This window comes from Dromaius novaehollandiae, chromosome 4 (genome assembly GCF_036370855.1).
Source record: "Dromaius novaehollandiae isolate bDroNov1 chromosome 4, bDroNov1.hap1, whole genome shotgun sequence".
Lineage (NCBI taxonomy): Eukaryota > Metazoa > Chordata > Aves > Casuariiformes > Dromaiidae > Dromaius > Dromaius novaehollandiae.
Window position 1 is genome coordinate 56763748 of NC_088101.1, and position 24307 is coordinate 56788054.

Sequence of the window (24307 nt, forward strand, 5' to 3'; positions counted from 1 at the left end):
ATATCAGTAGTGGGTAGAGTGGGATGTGTTTGTCTGGGTGTTCCAACTTAGAAAAGACTATAGTTCAGATGTGTAGGAACTGCTCTTTAGCAAATATCTGGGTATGTCTGAACTTCAGTTTTCATTGAAACTAATAGCAGGTTTGTAAAGCATTTGAAATCTATTCTGCAAGCACTCTAGAAAAAATGTGCTGTTAAGTATAGATCTAAGCATGCACACACAAATGCCTTTCAGATCTGCTAGGCAGCCTTTCTCCTTTTCAAATGCCAAAATGTCATTTAGCTCAAATGGAGACTTTTCCCTTAAGTCATGATCATTCTAAACCAATCTGATACATAAAGTGTGATAGAAGTGACAGCATACACTATAGGTTACATCACTTACAGTGTAACTACAAATAGAGCTTTTTCATGTCCTTTGTCTACATCACTTTCTGCAAAGCAAGTATGTTACAGTGGTCAAATGTTTAGATACAGCAGTACATAAAGCTTTCAGAGTACCTGGGTACCACATGCCCAGCTGCGAGATGGACCAAGCTCAACCAAGCACAAGAGCAGAGGCAGCAGAACACCAGGCTCACTTGAAAAATCCTTTTCCTCATTTACAGTCAAAAGCATGAGGTGAGCTTAGTAGTTACATCTGAAAGGATTTATATCAGTATCGCTGCCTTTTCTCATTAAACACTGAAGCGAAAACATTGAAGGGAAAAATCTCTTTTTAAATATTTATTTTCCTATCAAGCAAACCAGCTGCATTATTTTCTGCTATTGTATCTTAGTGGCATTACCAAATGATGGACTGCTTTTTTAAAATCGTTTTTTACACTCTCAGTATGGAGTAGAGAAAACCCAGCAGCTAAAGCATACTGTGCAGAGAGAGTATTTATCAACAAGCATAGTTTCATGTTTGAGCTGTCGGGATTGTTTCAGGCTTTTAATAGTTGCATTTTTTTCTTCTTCTTACTGTAGTTCTTGGCATTCTCTCCCAAGTTGGTATTTAGGTTTAGGATGAAAGCAAAAAAACAGTTAGTCTTTTTGAATTTAAGGTTTTAATGAATTTAGACGCCCTTTTTTTTTCTTCATGACAGCAAAACTAATAGTAACTCAAAACAGTTTTGTTTTTACAAAGCACCATGTGAGAATTAGGATAGATAAGAAAAGGAACTTTTAAGACAAAACAAGGAAAGGGTCAGAGGGAGTATCCTGCTGAAAAACACAAAACATTACCTGTAGTACTAAGGCGTCTGGAGGGCAGAGGGAGAGTTAAGGAGCAGTGGGATTGAATTTAAGAGAAATATATCCTTTTGAAAAGGTTAAGAATGTAAGGACAAAGGTCTTTCCAAATAAGAATCTCTTTGGTGACAGTTAAAAGCCTGAATCACTAAGCATCACAATAGTTTTTTAACTGGATAACACAGAGAAAAACCTCTTAGATTTGATCTGAAGAACAGGCAAAATAACCCAGGTTTTCTTTTATGTCTCTGAACCTGTCTCTGAACCCAGTAAGGTCCTTTGTTCATAACTGGACTATAAGAAATATATTCTTTCTGTAATTTTAGCTTTAAAATGGTATGGCATAAAATGTGATTTCAAGACGACTGTCAAATTGGAAGATGTCCTGTTTCCTAGACATGGCAATCCTGGCACCCAGTGTTCAGTATTCTGCTCTGAAAGTGCTGGAATATAATGCAATGTAGTATCTGAGAGGACACAAACTGACCCATTTTTCCAGGCTTCTGATCACACAAAGTTTTGATACCTTCTTGGGGTAATTTTAGCCTGACACTCCTCAGAATGGAGCAATACAATGGAAAGTGCTTAAACCTAGGAAGTCTTACAGTGAATTTATAATAGGTATATTGCAGCAGTGACCAGACTGTGGCTTTTGTGACAAGTGACTGCTTGTACCTCACAAACAGTATAAGAGAAAGCCTAGTCTAGGGTTATGCCACGTGACTCGCAGCAGAGCCGGACTGTTACAGAGTTTGCTGGGTAATCTGAATTTTGGTTGTAATCTGATTCCTTATAGTGCTCCTTGGTGACATAGGACGGACTGTGGAGACCAGAGTTGAAAAATTATTCTGTGACCAGCTCAGTCTCATCTGGAAAATGGAGTAGTAGATCTGGCTGTTATAAGTTACTGCTATAAATCCTCTTCTCATAGCATCTGCAAAGTATGTGGCCTCTCTCTTGTTCTTGCCTGCAAGAGCCTTTGAGGCTTACTTTGGCAAAAGTATTTTGGCCAGCCATAGCATACTGCAATATGCTAGCATATTTTCTCCTTTACTGTAGGCAATATGCTATTATTCCTCTAATTAATACAGATCACAGATAGGCAGACATTTGCTTACATGACCATTGCTAGTTTACAGTCCCTGCAGTTATTTACTTTGAAATCCAATTGCTTCCATTTTGTTCCTAAATTAAGAGGCTCGCTTCACTGCTATGCTGACTTGAAGGTGGGGATATTAAGTGGCAAAATTACTGCTGTACATTTACCCTTTCTCTCACAGCTTTACAATTTCCATTTAAGAGTGCAGTAAAGGCTTACCTAAATAAGCAATTTTCCCTTTTGCACTGTAGTAATGCCAGATTTGAATGTGCTGTACTCATTTGTGTAATTTACTTCTTTCATCAGAGAAAACCAGAACATTAATAAAGAGCAGGAACAAAAAGACAGTCAGAATAGGTGATAATTAAGTAGTGGTAATATCAAACAGAAACTTTTTAACAATCTTGTGAAGAACTGATATTATAGCTTCATTTAATTTCTCATATCTGCATAAAACTTATGACTTTCAATAATTGAATTTGCTAAATTTTTTGTTTCATTTTAGGCTATTAGGCAGCCAAGTGTGTTATATCAATGCATCTCCACTTCAGCATTGTAGAAATTTAGGGTTTCTTCTCACATTTTCATTTCTTCTTGAACTCAAAGATATTTGAAGGCATTTTTACAGTGACATTTTTAATACATACTATGTACTCATGTGATGGACCTTTTTATAAGTCTGTGTTTTAGTGCCCTCTACTGGATGCACGCATGAATTTATCTAAATGTTTGATTATAATTTATTGACTACATGCTAATTCCTGTGCAGTACGTGTGCTAGAGTAGAGTTATTTCAAAAATCTGGGTAATAACACTACTGCTTTGTGGCTACAGTAATGGCAAAGCCATGAAGAGATGTAAAGTGCATATTCTCACAAGGAAGCTTCCTTTCAAAAATATGCCGCGGTGTGTTTTATAGAGCCGATCTCTGTTCTGAGCTCTCTTAAGAGATGGTTAAGAAGCAGATTTTGTGTTTGTTATATGTGAGCCACAAAATGATGACATTTGGAGTCACATTCACATTCTGCAGAGTATATTCCAAAATCTTGAGACTGGGCATATGAAATTCCTACCTTAGAAAACAAAACCTTGCTTTTTAGCAGATAGCGCCAGTGCTTCAGAAACATAGATGTATAACGGAAGGTAGAGGCACCAAAAGATACAAAAATCTCCTAGATCCGGGGATTATAGAATTTGAATCTTTGATATTTTGATATCTTTTAAATTCTGTAAACTTCTTTGCAGACAGCAAATGGAATATAGAATTCATGTGCCAACTTTTACTGTCAGCATATACAAATATCAGCCGGACACAACCTTGGCAATCAGTTCTAGAGCCTCAGACAAAAAGGAGTGGCTTGTTCATGATCTCCCTGCAGAGGAAGGTCCAGATGCAGATCTAATTGCAAAGACCTGCCAGATGACGGTCCAGGCTCTGTACCTTCCCAGGTACATAGGCTGAGATAAGAAGTCCACACAAATAAAATATCCTTGTGTCTGCAAAAGCACTTTGTTCATGACTTGGAATAAAAGTGTCAGCTTCATAGGTTTATCAGGTTCCTGCTATGTGTGTCCTTTTTCTATATTTCCCAAGGAAATTACTGGCTTTTACGCACTTGAAAATACTAAAAATGTGAGATCAGTGCAGCCATGTAAACCACCTACCCAGAAACGAAAATTCTACAATACCTGTTCTCTGTTTTGTTATTGTCATGCTTTAAAAGTTTGTGTCATGTTTAAAGGATAACTCTTTAGTTTTAAGGCTCTTCTGGATTTAGGATATCTAAAAGATTGTCTAACACATTGAATTCTCCCTGAGAGCTCTATTTCTGGGGAACACTGAAACTCTCTAACTTAAAATGAGATTTTCCTTCAGGTTAAACACAGGAATTTCAAATTTGCTTTGCAGATTTTAAGAATTACCATAAGCAGCACCATTTTTCTATACAAACTGAAACTTTCTTTCACCACACAAAACATTCTAGTTCTAAAAGCGTATACCCAAGTGCCAAAAGAGAAGGTAGTCATTAATATATAGCACATGTATATTGACATGATGCATGAAACTTTTCAGGAGTAGAAAATGATGGGAAAATGATCACCTGAAAGACCTTCGTCATTCTGAGCACTTTTTACATGGAAAGAGCTAAGAAAAGACAGAGACAGGCAAAGTCTGGGAACACAAAATAGAATCACAGGTTTGATCTTTTTTCTTCAGCAGTGCCACTTAATTTCCGTAGCTGAGATGCAGAATTTCTTCACATGTCCTGACATCAGAAAGAAACAGCAGTTAAGCAAGATCACATGAATTGCATTTATAAAATGAAACAGAACTTTCCCAGTCCTTGCATTCAACAATCTGTAACTCTATACATTGGGGTAGACTTGTTCCAGGAATAAAACATGATTTCCAAAGCCAAGCTAAAAATGGCATGGCCCTATGAATATGGTAAACTTCCAAATTTAAACTTTGATTAGAAGCTCTTAAAACAATTTCTAATACTGCATCCAACATTTGGGTATTTTCCAATTAAGCGTGAGTGTTAAATATAATCATCTTTATTTCTGATTCCATAACTGCATTATGCAAGTGCAAACTGGTTACATAATTGCATGTACTGTCTTACCCAACATATATTTGTGATGACTTTGAAACACGCATTTCGTACATCTTCAGCATGTCTTGAATAACCACCAGATATGGCATAAGTTGCCACTAAAACCCGTATAACGCACTCTATGAATCAGTTTGAACATTAAGGGTCACTTAGATGGATTCCAGTATAGTTTAACTGAAATTTCGAAACAAATTTTCCCAAATTAAGTAACAAAATTCAGACAAGTCAGTTTCTGACCAGATATCCAAGGCAAATATTTCAAGGTGCTTAGGTTAGGTGCATTGTTGCTCTAGTTCAGACCAGTATCAGTAGCTAGCTAACCTCTAGGGATGCCTATTTCTCTTTTCTGGCTACAGACAAAATATAGATAATTTATACTCCTACCTTAGGCAACTAATGAGATGTCTAAACTTAGCAGAGGAACTCCTGATAAATTGCTCTGTGCTTGCGACTTCTGAAAATAAAGCCATTTATTTATGGAATATGTAACCCACGGGCAAACATCCTTTTATTGTCAAAAGTTACTCATGAATTTTTATTTTAGGGCTTTATGAAGCAAATTAGATAGAAATTGCTAGCTATGTTATGTATATAGGCAGCTTGTTGAGGTAATCTTTGCAGTATATTATAGAATTTTCAGAGAGCATCAAAATGGAAAATTATCACTGACTGCTTTTGAAATTATGTGAGAAATTGTTTTCTCATTCTTACATTTTTCCCCTTGAGATTCAAATATTTTTAATAGTATTCCATACAAATCAAGACATTTTTTCATATGAAATAAGATGGTAATCTAATTCGCCTTGAAGTTGTTTTTTTTTTATTGTATATTTGGAGGATCCAAGTTGATGTCCCATTCTTCCACATCCCAGGTAAGTCTCCTGGCTATCAAGCTATCAACTGTTTTTTGACAGTCCTCTATTCATTGATTCAGTTGTTTTTCATCAGCAAGGAAACAGTATTTCTATTTTGTAACTGATTAAATATTCGTTAGAGTTAAAGCCTGGGTTTTCCAAGTCCTAGGGTTATTTTCTACAACAAAGTCAAAATATAGTCCCCTTTTTAGATCCATTAAATACCAAAACAATCCATGACCCCTGCTATTAGAATGCCTTTTTTTCTGAATGTGGGCTAGGACAATTTCTGCTCTGTGTTCCTCTGACTGAACCCAGAGTCACTTACACCACCATAAATAAAATCCAAGTGCTGTTATATATCTCTCAGAAGAGAAACTGATGACATTTTTAGGAATTATTTAATGTGAAATCTAAATGTAAGCATTAAGTCTAGTCATATATCTAGCTCTTGTAATTTTTCAGGGAGACTATATGAATTCAAGCAGAAAATTGTTGTTGTTAATCATTTTTATCTTCATGTGTATCTCTATCTGTCATATAACCTGAGGGAAAGCAGTTGAAGATGTTATGAAAATTATTATTTTTGAAATCTTCCTGTGTTTAGCAAAATCTTTATCTATTTTTCAGTTTCATTCAAGTTTTGAAGAAATAGTCAATTTTAACATGATTTCTAAATGGTTTTATTTAAATATGTTGACTTTTTTTCATCCCAGAAGTACCATTTAGAATAGCCATTTCCAATTATAAATTTAATTGTATTATTCCTATGCTCAGTTCAAATTTTACTCATCTGGATTCACTTTTTCAGTGTATTAGGAACATGTAAAGTGGTGGCAAAATGTAGATTTTGGATATGATCCTTCAAAGAGGTAATGTGTAACAGAAACATAGAAGTAACCCAGTTTCACTTGCATTACAATATCTAAACAGCAGGGCTCTGAACTGTCCGCCATTAGACAACGATGTTTCAAATGTTTGTACTGACTACAAGCTAAGATGGTTTAAGAAGGTAAATACTGTTGTTGCAACTTTACATGTATTTCCTGGAATTGGGATTCGCTTTGAATTCCACTTATCACACTGGAGAGACTAAATTTTTTTTTTTAGTGAGAAAGCCATACTGTCATCTAAATGAAAGCCTTGGTACTAGTCTTTGATTTAGTAAGGATGTCATATAGAAAATAATCATCAAACATTTGTCATGTTCAGAGGTCCTTGAGTAATGAATCTAAATCACTCATTTCAGAATTTACTTTTTAATAATGGCCTTTGAAGCCTTCAATGTCCATGCTTCATTTTACAAGTGAATAGCTGCATCTAGATAGGGCATACTACAACTTCCTACCTATAATATGTCTCCAGGATGGCCACATGAATATCATACCTTAAACCTTAGTCACTTATTCTGCTGAGGGAGCCCATGAGATTGGAATCCAGGGAATCATACCAATCTTATTTCCATAAAATTATCTATTTAATTTCATTTTAGTTAGGTACACCTTCATAGGAAAAATCTGGTTTCATTATGCTCCTTTAATCCAAGCTACCTAGCTGAATTACATTTCAAGGCATCTATTAAAATCGAAGGCCTTGAAGAGCTGTACAATCAACATGTGGTCCAGAAGCTGCATTCTGGCTGCTTTGGGTTTCTAATCAACCCAAAATAGATCACGGTAATTGGGCTTTTAAAAACAAAACAACAAGCATTTTCTGTGGTCTTTTTATGATTATGGATCTGGCTATATGAATATTTCTGTTTTTAGTCTGACCTTGATCAGCTCTTCCAAGGTCTTAGTGTAGAACAATGGCTACCTAATCCCACAAAGGCACTTATACATGGTCGCTGTGTGCGCATGGTTTAAGAGTTAAGCTTTTTATGACAATTAGACTTTTAGAACACAAAGTCAGTGATTTTAAGGACCCTGCAGTGGTAAAGATATTTTACTGTGAAAGTTGTGGGTGCTTTAACTTAGTAAAGAATTTGCAGTGGGTAAAATTTCAAGCTTCAAACATAATAAAGATTTTATGAACTCTTTAAATTCTGTAACTCAGAAGACAAACTGGCATTACATTCATGATCTTAGTACTTCATCATATTGTATCTTCATGTTTCTGAAAAACCTAGGGAAAGGTCAAGGCAGTAAGATTCAGCTGTGCCTGTGACACTGAAAATACTATATAATTCTGTACACAGCAAAATGCGATATAATTCCGTTGTCAGAAATAGTCAGTAGTTCATTCGGAGTTGGTTTTGTTACAAGGAAGGGAGCAGGACAGTGCTAATGTCTGGTTGATTTTTCACAGCAAATAATTTAATCAGCTTTCTACTGGTGTTCTTCTGTGAGCTAACTGATAAATTAACAAAAGGTAGTTTGCTTTTATATAAATCACAAAGTTTCCTCAGGGTGCACATACATAAGCAAAGATAATCCAGTACCAAACACCAGCACTGTACTTCCATTATTTTTGTAAAACTTGTCATTTTCCAAAGGCTGGATTTCAGTAACTCACTAAATCGAGCAGAGGTGCACGGTTTACCATGGTGTTTCTGAATTCTGAATTTTCAGTTTCAGCAGCGTAGTTTTGCTTGTACTGAAAGGATGCCTTTGATAAAAGCTGAGTTCTGTATCAAAAAGTGCATTTTAAGGGTCTTTATAAATTTGCTTTGAATTAAGAGGTTTCTCTGTATATATGGAAGTGGACTTCTGGCCTTTTTGCCTGACTCATGCTACTTACAGAGGTTTCTCCAGCAAACTCTACAAAGACTGTTATTCTTTGACCAGTATTTGTCTTCACAAATGCTTCTTTCTTAGTGAAGTCTTTGCTGTAGTTAACTCATTCTTTTCCACTATTAGAAGCTGGAGGTAGGAGTAATTATATTCAGTTACAGTTGCAGTTTTACATCCTTCGCACGCACTGAATGCCCTTGCTATTTTATTTCCTCTGAAAGGTGCACTTTTTATAGCTCTCCATTCTAACTGATATTCCTTTGAATTCAGTTCCCTAACTACTTCCTTTTGAGTTGTACTTGAAAGGGCTAGAAGGTTCAAGTCTTCTTTTTTCTATTTGTTCATCTCTGCCTGGAATTTCACTGTCTCAAAGTAGGTTTTAGTTACAATTCTGTAAGTCAGGGAATACCATTAATATACTTTTGTGAAAAGTAATCGTTTTAACATTGTAACTAAATAGCTAAAATTCATTTCTTTCATTATACCCATATGCACCTTAAAAAAAATCACGCTTTTCGCTTTGAATTCTGGTTCATATTGTAATACGCATTATTCACAAAGAGGTGTGTTTGTAGCACCATTTGCTAGGCAGTATTGAGCAACCCAGTCTAACCTCCCATCAGTGTGCTACAAATTTACATATACAGTAGTAAATTAAAAAAATAAAAATACATTTCTATAGTTTCTCTTCTATTATGTGTTTTTAAGTATGCTGATCCATGTCTTTTACTTGCTATACAAGTCCTGTTCATTTTCCTTGATCCTGCTGTTTTGCTGCTGGAAATATGTCAGTAAATTCTGACTGGCTGATCTTTCTCTTCTTCCTTACTAAAAGAAAGATAATTATAAGTGACTGCTTTTCTTCTACTATAGAATAAAAGGGATGAAAGATGTTCTTGAACTTTCCTTGTCAATAGCATGGCATATTTTAAAGATAAAAACTTTACCACAAAAACTGCTACACTTTCACTTTTGGAGGTGTATAAGAAGGAAAAAATGTGTCGGATTATATCTTCAAACTGCAAAGGGAACATATGTGGGGTTTTTTTTTCCTTTTTAATTGTATATTATTTAATTTTATCAGATTATGCTTAACTCTACCTGCTGAGATTTTCAGTGTGCTTGAACAGGCGAAAGCCCTTCATTCATATATCTGGTCTTTCTTTCTCAATTTCTCTTTTGTAAGGGAAAATGCCGTCTCATTTTTTAAATAAATGTTGCTGAAAGTGAAAAAATATTAATATTGGCTTAGAACTAGCTGTCACTTATCTTTTATTATCAGTCTTTGCCTAAAATTGTCTTTAACACTTCTGACTGAGTTTAATGTCTGACTCGTACTGTGGAGGTGTTTTATATGTCTTTGCACTACTTCTGCTTTTTCAAAGGTTACTTCTGTGGTCTTCTCATAAGGAGAGACTGACAGTTCTCCATCCTACTCAGTTATTTACATCTTCAAATCCCATTTCCACCTTCACAAATAAAAAAGAGCCCTTGGCCTTGAAAGTATTTGATTTTGCTAGTGAAGGAGATGAAGGGGGTCTGGAAACTGTCTTTGATACATGGTATGCAGCTCCAGTAGAATTACTTGCATGCCACTATAGAGAGAGGTCAGATTTCAGTTTTGAGTTACATAAATTTTGGCTATACAGACATGCTGTTTCTGTCTCTTAAAGGTAGTAGAATTGCAAAGGAATATCAGGTTTAAAAAGCAGATTCCACCCGGCACCTGTGTAAATACCTTTAGGTAAAAAGATGTGCTGCCTTTTCCTTCCCCTAGAGTTCTCCATAGCACTCAGCAAAGTTTAGTTATAGGAAGTAGTTTCTCCTACAATTGTTTTCTTGTGACATCTCCAAAGCAGCAGTTGTAATGAAATCATGAAATTGTTTTCAGTATGCTCTACTAAGACATTTGTAGTGTTTATATGTTTCTGGAGATAAAAAGCAAGGACGTTACTTGCTATCCTCAGAAATCCCCTCTTCCTCCCTTGGGTAATCCATATCAGTCCAGTATTTTACATTGACTAGAAGTGTTTTATTTTTATGTAAATAGAGTTTAGAAGACCAACTATGATGACTTTTTAACATATTGATTTAATTTGATGATTAGTTAGTTTTGTTGGGGATTTTTAGGGTTTCGTGTTCAAGACATTTTCTCTTTAGAGCTGTAAAATGGTAGTATAAGTTAAGCAGCCTGGCTTTGCTTTCAACTCTTGGTAGAATCAGTTTTCTAAATATTATTGGCATAAGTCAATTAACTGCTAAAAATCTAAAAATACCTGTGAAATATTTAAATGCTGTATTGTATTTAAAATATTAAAACAATTGAAGTGTTGTACCTCTTGTGTTGACCACTTTTTTTGCAGGTATATTGTTATTTTTACACAAAATACAGGGCTCAAAACACAAGAAAGCATTCTGTCCTTGAAATACAGCAATTAATGCCAGAATATGTAGTAATCAACTATAATTATCTCAGACAGTTTCTTCAATCTAATTTTTAGTGATGGAAAGTAAATACATTACCTGTTTTAGATGTGTCTTTATCATTCAGTTCTTTCTTCTTTACTATCAATTCTCTGGTGAAAAGTCTTTCCCACAATAGTTCTAGTTTCATTGCCGCTTGCCCAGTATACTATCTTTAAAGACAGAAAATAAAAGCTTACAGGTACATGACTGTTGTTCTGAAGAAGGCTAAAATAAGTTTACACAAGTGGAAGACAAAAATACATTATGGAACTATTCAAAAGCAGTAAACAAAAATAGACGTGAGTGTAGGGGTACAGAAAAATAGAATGCATAAGCTTTTAAATGACTGACAGTATAGGCAGGTTATTGCTATCTATTAAATGTAAAACTGGTGATATAAATGGTTATGTATTCAGTCCTTGTGTCTACGTTGAAAAATGCTGATTTTATAGTGCTCTTTGCTAGGTGTCAGTTTCTTGAGTTTTCAATTATTTTTGCCAAAAAAGTGCTTGCTTTAATCAAATCTTCATTAATTTTTACCATTTTTCTTTAGTCTCTTTAAGAAATCTTTACATTTAAAAATTAGTTCTGTAAATATTTGTCTTTTGTTCAAATATCTGCACTGAATATTTATCAGAACCCTAAATTTTTCACTGAAAAACAGTTTCAAAGAAAAAACTTGATCATTTAATTCAAAATATAGCATTTTTATATGAAATTTGGACCTGGTTATAGACATTAAGATTCAAAGGAGAATCAGTTCATTTTAGGAAATAGCAACCCATTTTTCTTTGCCTTGGATTTTGTGCCTAAGAAAGATCTGATGGAAGGAAACTCTAAAGCTGTCAAAGATTCAGGCTAGCAACTTCAGATAGAAGACCAATATCTCAAAACCTTGAAACGCTTGGTATCTTAATTTAGGTAGTCAGGCAAAAATAGATATCTCTAAAATAAGACTATAGTTTTTGTCAACCAAACCTATGTTGTTCTTTTCCTTATCTGTAAAATGGTCCATCTCCAAAGTGTTGAGATGCATACTGAGGCAAGTCAGTGTTGAAAAGTTTGGATCTATAAATGCTTTCATATTTGTATGTGAAACTTCATCTACCGATAAGCAAAAGTCTATGGTTTCAAGTGATGTCAGTCCAGATTTTGACATAGTATTATTTTCTTTAATGCAAAAATAAGAAATCTGAAAAAAAATTGATAAGCATTAATAAAAGATTCAATCAAATATTTTGTCCTAAAAATGTCAATTTGTAGTCATACATTTGAATGTGTTTTTTATTTTCAAAATAATTATACTGTATTTTATTTATGTATTTTAGGCACAGAAGGGGCAGTGTTTGGGCACTCTGTGGAGACACCCCATATCAGAGCAGAACCTTCCCAAGACCTCAAGTAGGTGTTGTTCAAAGAGTTGTTTTAAAAATAATTATTCCCCAAAATAATTAAGCCTTGATTGAAAGCAAATATCTGGTGGACTGGTGAACTCCTATTTGCTGTAACTGGACAGAAAAATAGCTTCTATCACACCAAATGTAAAATACATTAGTTTTTATAAATGACTTGCCTCCTATAGCAGAATAATCTGAACCTTTGAGAGGTGTTTTTTCCCCACAGTTTGGAATCATCAGACTTATCTTTAAGGTTGATTAAGTACAGTACTGCTTATTAGCATCAGTCCCAGATTTTGTTTGCTTATGGGCTGTTACAGAATACATAAGTCAACTTAAAGTAAACAGTCCCAGATTTCTCCTTCAAGCAGTGTTTCTGGGTTGTTGGGTTTTTTTAATACTCCACACACATCCTTCAAAAAATCATCATCAAGTGAGGCTACAATTCTAAGCATAATATCATACAAATGTTGCTGTACGAAATGTTGCCGTTCTCAGTTCTGGTGAGAAACACCACAGGCTTTGCTGCAAATCTAGTATGGTACCTAAACATTATATACTTCTCCCTTTATCTGCCTAGCAGTATTTACAATGAATTGCTATAGAAAAGGATTGGTTAAATGTCCTTCCCAATACTCGCAAAGGCATTTAGGATCATTAACCAATAAGGAGGTCACAGAAATCACATGCAGGAAGCTGCCCAGGCACACAAACGTGAGAATTGTAAGGGGGGGGTAAGAAGTAAATGATCGTGTTTGATTATTTGCACTAAGGATCTTAATGTAATAGGATGGTTTGGGGGCTTCCAGAGGATGCTACTTGTTAGATTTTAATTTAAAAATCTCTATCCCTTGCCAAGACGCCTCTCAGTCCTTTGTTGAGGGTAGTTGTAAAGGCTGTTATTAGTGATGGCCAGCAAGGTGATACAGTTTCTGCTCACAAGGAGGGCAACAGAAATCAGAGTGAAAACACTGCAAGCTTTTCTTGTCTGAAAGGCCCAGAATTTGAGAAAGAAGGTGGAACATGTCCCAGTTGAAAGAACATGGAGGCCATGTGCAGATATGCTTTGTCTAGTTTCTACTATTTAAATAATGATGTCAGAATGCAGACATATGGTGATAGAGATAATCCTGTGTCTTCAGGATTAATTTCACTAGAGTTAAAATCACCACATGCTTCTGTGTATGCAAATGAATGTGTCCTTTATTTAACGCCATACTGAGCCTGGGGCCCAACTGATACAGCCTATATTTTAAAGTACTTTTGGCCTCTAAAACAGGTTAGTTGCATCTTATTTGCTAGGTGGGAATGGTCCTTAACTCATGTTAACCTCCAAATTCTGCCTGAAAATTGTTTGGGAGTCATAACTGACTCTCAATTGACTCTTAGGTGTGCCAGGGACAATTTAACAGCATCGATGGTTGAACTCCAGAGCTCCCTGTGTCATAGCCCTGTTTAACGTTTTAGTGTAGACTTAGAACATTTTAGTCTAGACTTAGCCAGAGAGTCCTGTCAGTCCTGAAACTGTGTAGAATTTTACTCCCTAGTGCAATGTCCTTGGGGCATTTGAAATTAATGGTGACATGGGACAGTGAAGAGTTTGCTGAGTTGGGTGAAACTCCAAAACAATTGTCATTGAAGCGTATTTTTTTCAGTGGTCACGGATGACTCTGCAGTTTGATAGCAAGTTGCAATGCATAAATTCAAATCTATTAGGCCCAATTCTTCTCGTTCCATATCCAGAATTTGAGGTCTTCAGACATATGAGCATCTGTAATATTTGCTATTAAAAATGTCCTGTGCAAAAATCAAATTCGGTCAAGATTTGAAAGGACAGCATAATTTTCCTTCTTATGTGCTCAGCCATTTTGGTGATATCTTTTTCCCGTTTTGAAATAATAGCTAGCAAGCTTTGGCTTTCAGAAAATGTTTTTCTACAATCCTTTGTGAAAGCTGGTAAGCCCTTTTGTGTCAAATCACAAAAACTAATTGAATCTGACTTTCATTAGCTGGCATAAGCAGAATAAAAGAATCATGCCTAAGAATCAGGAAAATGAATTATGACTTAATAATTTAATCTTCATATTTCTCTCGCTGCCTTTTCCTCACAAGAATGCAGTTAGGAAAACTAAACTGCCAATATGATAGGTCCCCAAATATTGCTTTTAGGCTAACACTACATTAAAACAGGATGTAGTAATAGGTAATATCTATGCACAAGAGAGTAGACAGTAGTTAAATGTTGATTGCTTTGCCCTGAATAACCTCCTTAATAAGGGGGTGAATTACTTTGTTGTTGTTCTCTGGGGAGTACGGGAAGATCAAATTTAATAGATTTTTTTTGTCTTCCATGTCAAGCTTAGCATACTATTGACTATGAGCTAATCCTGAAGGCTAATGCTTGGCATAATGAGATGAGAACTGATCAGGCAGCAGGGAACCACCCAAGCTAGTAGGATTTTAACTCTAATAAGAATTAAAAACATACACCTCTTGCACAAAGGGTTTGTTTCACTCAGAATTGCATGATGGGTTGTTTGTGAGAGCCATCTTCTGGGGCATTTCCGCGTAGTTTACTACAATGGCAAAGCATTTATTCTATAAAAACCTAAAGCCACAGAAGACATCAGAAAGGAATTTTCACATTAAATTGACAGACGTGAGAGCAGGCTGAGAGTAACAAAAGCACTGGGCCTCTGTTCAATGATTTTATCCAGAAATAAAATAATAATAAAGTTTATGAAAAGGGTGAAGTTTCAGTAGAGTAAGACGACCCAGCTTCCTTCCCATAGTATTTTTAAAGATCTCAGGTTCTAGTTACTTTTTCGGTATTTGTTTTTAATAAAGTGGAAATAATGACTATTTATGTTTTCAGAATCTGTGTTTGTTGTTTAAATAGTAATTTAAGTGCTTGTGCGAATGTATTGACAGAAATCTGTTTGTTTAGTCTTATCCCTAGCTGTGAAAATATGTGTTTCTTTTCTTTCATGTACATGCCCATACAAAAATAGGGATGCGCAAGGGTGTGGTGAAAATTTGGAGCATTGCCAGAAGTCAAGGTTACAAATACACGTATGTACATACAGAAGACATTGAAATAAATGGACTAGAAAGCAAAAGCAAGCAAAAGGCTAGCATTACTACGAAGATAGGCTGGAGCAGGAGTTAAGGGTAACTAGGTATGGCTCTTAAACTGAAAGTATAATTTGCTTTCATGTTCAGTAAGCATGAGGATATTGGACATGGGAGAAGAGAAACGGCATGTTATGGGAACCGGGGTATGAAAGAAAGTATTGGTATTGTGATAGACAGCAAAATTCCTGTGGTTAAGTCAGGGTGCTGGATAATCTCTATTCCTATCTATGAATGAACTAAATGTGAAAGTAAGGTCCAATAGCCAAAATTTATAATAAAGCTTTCATACTGGAAAACAGATACTATAGGATGGATGGTTGGCAAGGGTAGGACTAGTAATGAAATGGATGAAAAGTGGGCTAAAAGAGTTAGCCAGTATGTTAGGCCTTTTAGTCTCATCTCTTTAGTATGCAAAGTTTCACAACATTATTTAGAAAGATTCATTAAATGATTATGAAAGGCTCAAAGATAAATAAAAGTTGAGCTGAAATAGAAGGTGGGTAGATTGTGCCAATCCAAAGTTTTCTTTTGATAAGATACTTGGTCTTGTAAGTTCCACGTAGTTCCAGCTTAGGACTAAAAGCAAAAGTACTTGTTTTACCAAAGGTTTTCATACTCAGGGATATTCCAGATAAGAGTTTGCCTAATTTTTAAATGGAAACTGAACAATGGTGATCAATACCAAGAGGCTGATCCTCATAACCCCAGAACTCATTTCTGAAATGGTTTAGATTACATTTATCCATTGCTCTGCTGTACCTGCAAACTCCTTTTTGCTGTAATTTCTCTAATGAAACATGTAGCTTGATATACTCCTTCTATTCCTTAAAACTTGTAGTATACACCATTAAGGCTAAGTAGTGCAGCTGCAACAGCCATAAGATTTTCATTTCCTGACTTTCTTATGATTTTAAGTGAATAGGCTTACTGTTGCAGTAATAAAAGGGTTGTATCTTTTTTTATTTGAGCCACATTTAATTTCCTTGATCTTTCCTCGTACTATACTTCCTCCCGAGACTTTATCATTTGGCTTGTTCTTTTTCCACCCCAACGTTATCTCCATTTTCTGTGCCACTCCTTAGCCACTTTCACATGAAAACAAGGCTTAATTTTGCTGTCTTTCTTTTTCCCCTCCTCATCTCCCTGATAATTTTATGAATCAGCTGACCAGTTTCATCCATATTTGATAGAAAGGCAAAAGTTTCAAAAATCTTTAAGCTGCTAAATGTTTTCTGCAAACCTCTGCCTGACTACAGGAAAAATGCTCATATTCTCTAATAAAAAAAGGGAAGTATTATCAGTTATTCAAAGCAGTTGGTTTGCCCATGATCCACGTGGTTCTAGACTACCCTCAATCTATGATGTGTTTTGCTCAATGGGCAGGCTAGAAAAAGGACATAGAGGTTCTGGCAGAGGACATAGAGGTTCTGGCAGTATTGTGGTTGCAGAGGGGACGGTCTGGGTTCTTGTCACAGAGCTGTGCTGGAACTAGAGAAAGGATTGGAAGCTCATACAGGCTGTGTGTAAGATGAGGGAGGGCCTGAGGATGAGAGTTTTTGTGGTGGATAGTTATAGCGGGTGTAGGACACTGGTGTATAAAAGCATTAGTTCTGTTGCTCACCAAACTGCTATTGCCCGTACCCACAATTATTCAAAGAACTCAAAAGGTAGCCTAAGCAGTAGAGAACAGTGAATGATTTCATATTTCTTATGCCACAAGTTTCATGGTTGCCTTGGTTTTATTTGAGGATAGAATTCGTTGCCAAAAAGAAAGGAAAAGCTATTTAGCTTCTTCATAGTGTAAAATACTCACTATATTCTGTATTGCAGAAGGTAAAAAATCTCCCTCTGCTTCTTTCTGAAGCAGTGCTTACCCTAAAAAAAGACTGATTTTTTTTTTCTTGAACAAAGTTCAGGTAGAGTCCAAGTATGGCCCACCAGAGCGTGTGTATTCCAAGTTCTCTTCTGCATTTACTCTGCAGAGGTGGAAACAGACCTGACTAAAGAATTTCAGCAGAAAAATTTTCCATAGGAGGATGCATTTTCATCCAAATGTGTCACAAAACCATGTCCCAGTTTATCTCAACTAAAATATACTTCTTTATATCATCTTAAGGCCCTTTGGGGAAACAATATTGAAGATAACATTAGAGAATTACAGGCAGGCTGGATTACCACTTGCTAATCACAGGTAGCTAATGGAGTTCAAAATTTAGAAGGTTTTCTGTCAGCCAGTTCTCATGTGTTTCCAGTTGTTTGAAGAGATCTGTTTGGCTCTTGAGCCTCTCCCAAGCACTGTATGCTCAAATCTTACTCTTGACAGTCACTTGAGAATTACCTGTGGGCATGTTGCTACAATCTGTTTCTGACAAGATAGATTTCTATTTTAAGAAAATATACTCTGAAAGACAACTCAGTTACTGGAACTATTTCTAGAAAGAAAATAGACTTCATGTAAGATTGATTAGAAGGAGAGGCAGCAGAGTGGCAGGGCACGCGTGGAAGGGGTTTCAGGTAAGAACAAGAGGAAGGAAGGTTATGGGAAGGGGAATAGAAGGGGTGGAGTAGAGGTAACTCTAAGATATCAGGGCTATGTCCCAAAGAGAAATCCTTTCCCCTTTCTTAAGGGACTGTCTTAGATTGTCTCATATGCAGATCTATGTCCCACAGGCTGAAAGATTAGACTTTCAGGCATGTTGTGGTATTTCTCTAAGAACAGGAAGCTGGATGGTCACATTCTAAACCTTATGTTTCTACTTATTTTTTTGATTTTCAAAAGTTTGACTTTTGGTGAACTTTACATTCTAGAACCCATGAAATCTTACCACCAGAGATTCTAGTTAGCGTGGTTGGGTTTTTTTGTTTGTTTGTTTGTTTGTTTGTTTTTGGTCAGTAGATTGTTTCTTATCTAAATTCCTAAAGGCTTTTAAAACACTTACAGGTTTTTCTGGCTATTTCAAATCTTCCTTAGAGCTTAATTGTTTCTGGTCTTGGGGGGGGGGTTTTATTAATATTATTTGTGATTTTGGTAGTTTCCCAGTCTTCAGCTATTCTGGCTATGCCCTAACCCACTCCGAGAAACAGGAGTGCATATACACTGGTTCTCTTTAACTTTCCTCACTCCACCTGCCTCCTCTGTCAAGCTCTTTCTTCAAACATTTGCTCCCTTTGGCACTTCTCACCCTCTCTTGATGCTTCTTCACATTTTCTAATCCTTGATTAACATAATCAAAAAAGGCATTTCTTTCTCTTTCTCCTCAGTAATTAATATTTTTATATTTTCAGAAGGGATCCTTTATTTTCCACTTTTCCTGATTTATTAGCTATGTCAAATAACATTAAAATATTCAGTGCTTTTGGTTGTTGCTATGATAATGCAGATCAACTGAGCTGAAACCAGTGGCACGTACAGGGCAATTAGAACTCAGATTTGAGCCCAGTGAGGTGATTTGGGGGTTAATTAGAATTTCAGGAGTTACAATAAGGTCATGTTGATGCATGCCATAGTCAGTGACATGCAGAGCACAGGTGTAACATCAAATGCTGTGCTGAATGCCTTACTACTGTTCTGACTTGAGTCAAGAAAGTTTCCTCTTTATTTAAGTGCATTGTCCATGAGTTGCGAAATGGATATTGGAAAAGAAAAGTGATATTATTTACTGTTTTCAGGCCATTGCCTATGCCACAGAATATTTACTTCACTTTCCCTTATTTAAGACTCTTTTGGTGGAGTCACAAAATACAGACAACCAAATTCTGCCCTTAAAGTTTAGGTTCCTGCTGATATCACAGGGAGCTTGAACATGAACATCTGAGACTTTTGGCTCTTGACAAAGGCATATCTGATGATCAGTGAACAAAATTAAGGCTCCACAAGGCTGGCACATTTTCATTTGCATTCCAATAAAGGTATTGATTTCATCCTGAAAGTACTACAAACATTTGACTAAAAACACTAGAATACAACAAGTTTCAGGAAAAATAACTCTTTTAGTAATAAAGCACATGCATCTTACGGAGAGTTAAATGTATCATGAACAGAATTTTTGTCATTTGTATATATGTTAAAAAGTGCATGTATATAAAGCTGTAAGTAATATGAATAATAAGACTGAAATGATTGAAAAATAATTTTATTTTCATAGTATTCCCACTGCAATGTCAAATGTAGCTAACCAAGGATCTTCTGATTGAACAGTGATTCTTTAAAAAAAATCCAATGTTTAAAAAATGTCACATGGCATTATATTAGTTTCTTTGAAATCTTTTGAGAAAAAACAGGGCTTCCAGGTTCTTTTTCACCATGATTATAAAAGTCATCAGTAATTCTTTCTGGGCACTCTTGGAGTTTGCAGGCTGACTTGTAGGAAACTGGAAAGAGTGGAATCCTTAACTTTATCCAGTCCCCTCAGTGTTCAGTGGCCTCTTGGCTCTGTGGAGGACTCGCTTGACTTTGCAGATTCCTTGAGCGTAGAGGCAGCCAGTTGTTCTTTTGATACTAATAGAACAACAGGAATGAAACACTATATTTAAAAATGAGTTCTTTGGAGCACAATATTTTCAAAATTATTTTGTAGGAAAAATCTTCATTCTAACTGGGCGTAAAATAGTTTCACTGGGGGAACAAGACGTCCCTAAGTTCTCTGGGGTTTAGTGGTGAGGGGTGCTTTTTTATGAGAAACGCGTGGGAAAGGGGATAGAGAGGCTTGGAGAGTGCCCTTCCCTTCCATCCACGGCAACTCTATACCTACAGGCACCAAGCTTGAGTTCGCAATTATTTCAATCTGTAGAAATCTACAAACGGGATATCAGGGAAATTGTGTGGGGTTTTTTCCTTGTTTTTATATTTGAAAAAATATTAATAACATAGGATTCCTATGCTAACTGAAAAAACATTCAGGGAATGATGGCAAGATCATGATATATAAAAATTAAATACTTTCAGAAGTATGTCTTGACGCTCAGGTGTCAAAATGCAGGTGAAGAGGAAATGGGTACCTGCTTGTGCATTCTCTAGTTAGCAGCATATTTTTTAATTCTCCCTTTTGAATACAAATTGCACGTTGCTAGAGGTAAAAAGGCTCTAAAAGTCTGGAAAGATCAAGTAATCCAGACATCATATTGGTCATTCTACTAAGTAGCATGGGCTGCATCCACTGCCTAAAAAGGCATGAAGCAAACAGAAGATTCTTGTGTGCAAATGTCAATAATTCATTTCCTTCTATTTTAGGAAATATCTTCTGCTAGCCAACAGAGCAAAACTAACATAGATAAATTATATCCCATGTGACTATGAGGGATATATAAGAAATAAATTAAAATATTTCTTAAAACCCAAAATGAAACCTTTTGTTTCCTTTTTTAAATTATTTTTCTCTCATTCAATTTAGGTCAGCTTATAAATAGAAAATGCCATTTTGAAATGAAAAATAACTCTTTCTGCATTTCCAATGAGAAATATCTTAAAAACTCCAAAGCAAAATATTCAAATAATTTTGAAAAGTTTCCTTTCTTAGCAATAATTCTTAATGAGTTCAACTCAAATTCATATAACTGAGCCTCTGAAATTCATGGCTTTTGACAAATTAACCACAGATAATCAAAAAGAAAAAAAGCCCTTCTCTGCTCTGGATAGATCTTCTGTCTGCATCATATATGGAAAATTGATGAATTATATTGCTTAAAAAAATTGTTTTAAAAGCTTCTTTATCTTTCCTACAGTGTGGTTATTTCAGGCTAATGATAGCACTAGTTGCCTTCTCCATCATGGCTTTTTGTTGTTTGGGGAAGAATTATCTTATGTGAATAGGATTCACTCGTAGAAGTAAATGCTACTGTGACAGGCCATCAGTAAATCTGAAAGGAAAGCAAATTCTTGCTATGCTATTCTAATAATGCCCTTTTCTTTGGGGCGATGGATATTACAATGTGGAGTGTTACAATAAGTTTATAGTAGAGATTAAAGCTTTCAAAATATGACTAAGGAAAAAAATATAAAGCAAGCTATGTATCAGAAATAATTTATCTCAAAACACTGAGGAAATAATCTGTCTATGTATATAGGCTTTTGCATTTCCAGTAGTCTGCTGCATTGCACAGCTGCAAAGTCGCTTTTCAGATGTAGTTCATCAGAAGGATAGGAAGTGTTTTAGTAATTGTGAAACAGATATAGGCCTGCACCTTTACTAATAGATGGCTAGTGTTTTAAAAACTACTTTTCAGATCATCAACCATTCATTGACATTTCTAACATGTTATTTGTATGGTTTCAAGAAACTGCTAAAAATATCTATTTGCTGTCTAAAAATGCTGAATTTCTTCTGCAAAGTGTAGAGATAGCTGATATTAACAATTTCATCTCAATTTCAGAAATTAATTGATCAAGCATCTCTATTTAAAATAAACTGGCAGTCACTTAAGCTAATAAAGTTCATGAAAGGCTGTGATGGAACTGGAGAAAACAACTCTGAGCTACACACTGGCATGCGTTTGGGAAAAACAGTTTATTATTGTATAACAAAATTATTATTTCTTGAAAGATGTCCTCCAGATGAATTGGTACTTTCCTGCTGGAAAATTTCAGTCAGGTCTGAGAACGATTCTGATGTTACAAAACTAGAAATTTTGCAGCTTTTCTGCCATCAGGTCAATGTAATAAATGTAACTGAGGACATTTTTGTCTTCATGATTAAGAAGCTGCAGCTGAAACCAGTGGGAAATGTAAATATTCTGGGAAATTATTTATAAATCACAGAAATATGTAGCAGAAAAATATGGTATAGAAGTATCCCAATAATTTAACATTCATACAATTCAGGTTCCTTTGAAATTCATGGTAAAACCTAATTAGGGCAATGCAGTGCTTTTGAAAACCTAATGTCTAAACTTTATATAACAACTGAAAGAACAGTAGCTAAACGTCTGGTCTTTTTATATGACTTCCTCTTTTTCATCAGCATGTTAGACTACTCTAGTGTTACTGAAATAGGATTTTTGCAGGTCCAACCTGTGTTTGTTGATTAGATTGCAGGAGTCTGACCTAAATTCCTATGGCAATTATTTGCTAGCCTTCCCCGCTACATACACCCTTTTAGCAAAGTTCAAACTCATGCTTAAAAAAGTGACCTGCCACAATAAAGATGTTTGTTACCTGATATATGATTTGTATATAATGGAATGCTTCATGATTTATGGCAAATTGAGACTCATACACAACTCAGATATATAGTGCTTCTTATCTATATCACAGTTACTCAGTATTGTTTAATCTAATTTTAATCTAATCTTATGCAGCATTCTGTAGTGCTTTTCATTGCAAACAAATAAAAATTAGGTTTCTCTTTTAATGTTTTTTGTTTTTGTTTGTTCTTTGATCTTTCCAGTGTAGATACATGTTCTCTAAAAGGTTTTGGAAAGTCGTTTTCTGCTGCCTTATAGATATCGGTAGTTCACAGACCACCTTCTTAAAAACACTGATGATGATTGATGATTGAATAATTCATGATACTTAGATTCTTCACTGGTGCAAATAACCACAAACTCTCCTATTAACTTCTCCGTATGCAGAGCATGAAAAAATGAAAGAAAATGGCCTAGCACATACAAAAGCAAAAATTTTTCTACTGCTTCTATGTATGGGAATATAATTATCAAAAATCATGAATGAAAGAATCTGGTAAAGAAACCTAGTAATATCTTTTTTAAAAAATTCAAGTAAGAACTTTTGAGTTTTACTTCCATTTATTTGTTCCTTGTCCCTTTTTGGCCATTATGCTTGTGATAATCTTAATTAGTAATCAACCAGTTCTACTGTTTCATTTTTTCATAAAACAGAACTAATCAACATGCAGAATGTTAAATGTATCTACAATAAAGTGTTTTCATTTTCTTTAACAATCAGTATGTGCACATTTTGCGTTTGTCCATTTTTATAGGCACCTACAAATAATGATGTACTCTATCTGGACATGTTTTTTTAACAGTCTAGTTTTGTGCTGCGAAATAATTGCTTTTCTTTTTCTTCCCCCATTGAGTGTCAGTGACCACGTAACAATCAGAAATATTTCATGGACACTATCTCAGTGACTTGCTTTGCATGTAAATGTGACGTTTTGGTTTCAAACTGATAATATATCACTATACTGTACACCTCTTCTAAAAAAAAATCAATAGTTGAAATACTCTGAAATTCTGTTGTTCCATTGATTTATTGATCTTTCATTTGGCTTTTCTCTAGCAAACACTTTGTCAAACTATTCGCTCCTTTATACGTCTAATAGTTCATTATAGGTCTGGATGGATGTAACCCTAACAATCAAAATGTAATTTGTTAAAGAGGGAAATACACTGTTTTCTCCCAGCAATTCATTCTAGCCATCTAGTCATCATTAATATATTTCATCTTACAAACAGCCTTTGTTCAAGTGAAGTGGAACTGTTCTATCTTTGTATTACTGAGGAAATGAGATATAAATAGATTAAGAGATTTGTCTCGCTCTTAACAGGACTGTGCAATAAGTCTATGGGCTGAACCTAGCTAGAATCCAAATTTTTGGCTCCCAGTTCAGTAGTTTTCATCTGATCATCTTTACCATTCAGTGTGTCAGCACCACTTCTACAAAATCCTTGCACTGGTACTTCCATTTCAAGAGAAACCTGTAGTACACCGATAGATAGGAGAAAATATCACAGTTCTGCATTACAATTGATCAAGAATCATGACCACAGAGTACAGAGAAAAAGGGAAAGGATGACAATAGTTGCACTGAGGAGAG

At 35.4% G+C, this 24307-nt stretch overlaps 1 protein-coding gene across 1 annotated transcript in view; it reads left to right on the forward strand.

Annotated features, from left to right (window-relative positions):
- SGCZ (sarcoglycan zeta) overlaps positions 1–24307 on the forward strand; it is a 474057-nt gene that overhangs the window by 437349 nt on the left and 12401 nt on the right. Inside the window, exon 6 of the mRNA XM_064511117.1 lies at positions 12330–12402. Coding sequence (XP_064367187.1) covers positions 12330–12402 — 73 coding nt within the window. The remainder of the gene's footprint in view (positions 1–12329; positions 12403–24307) is intronic.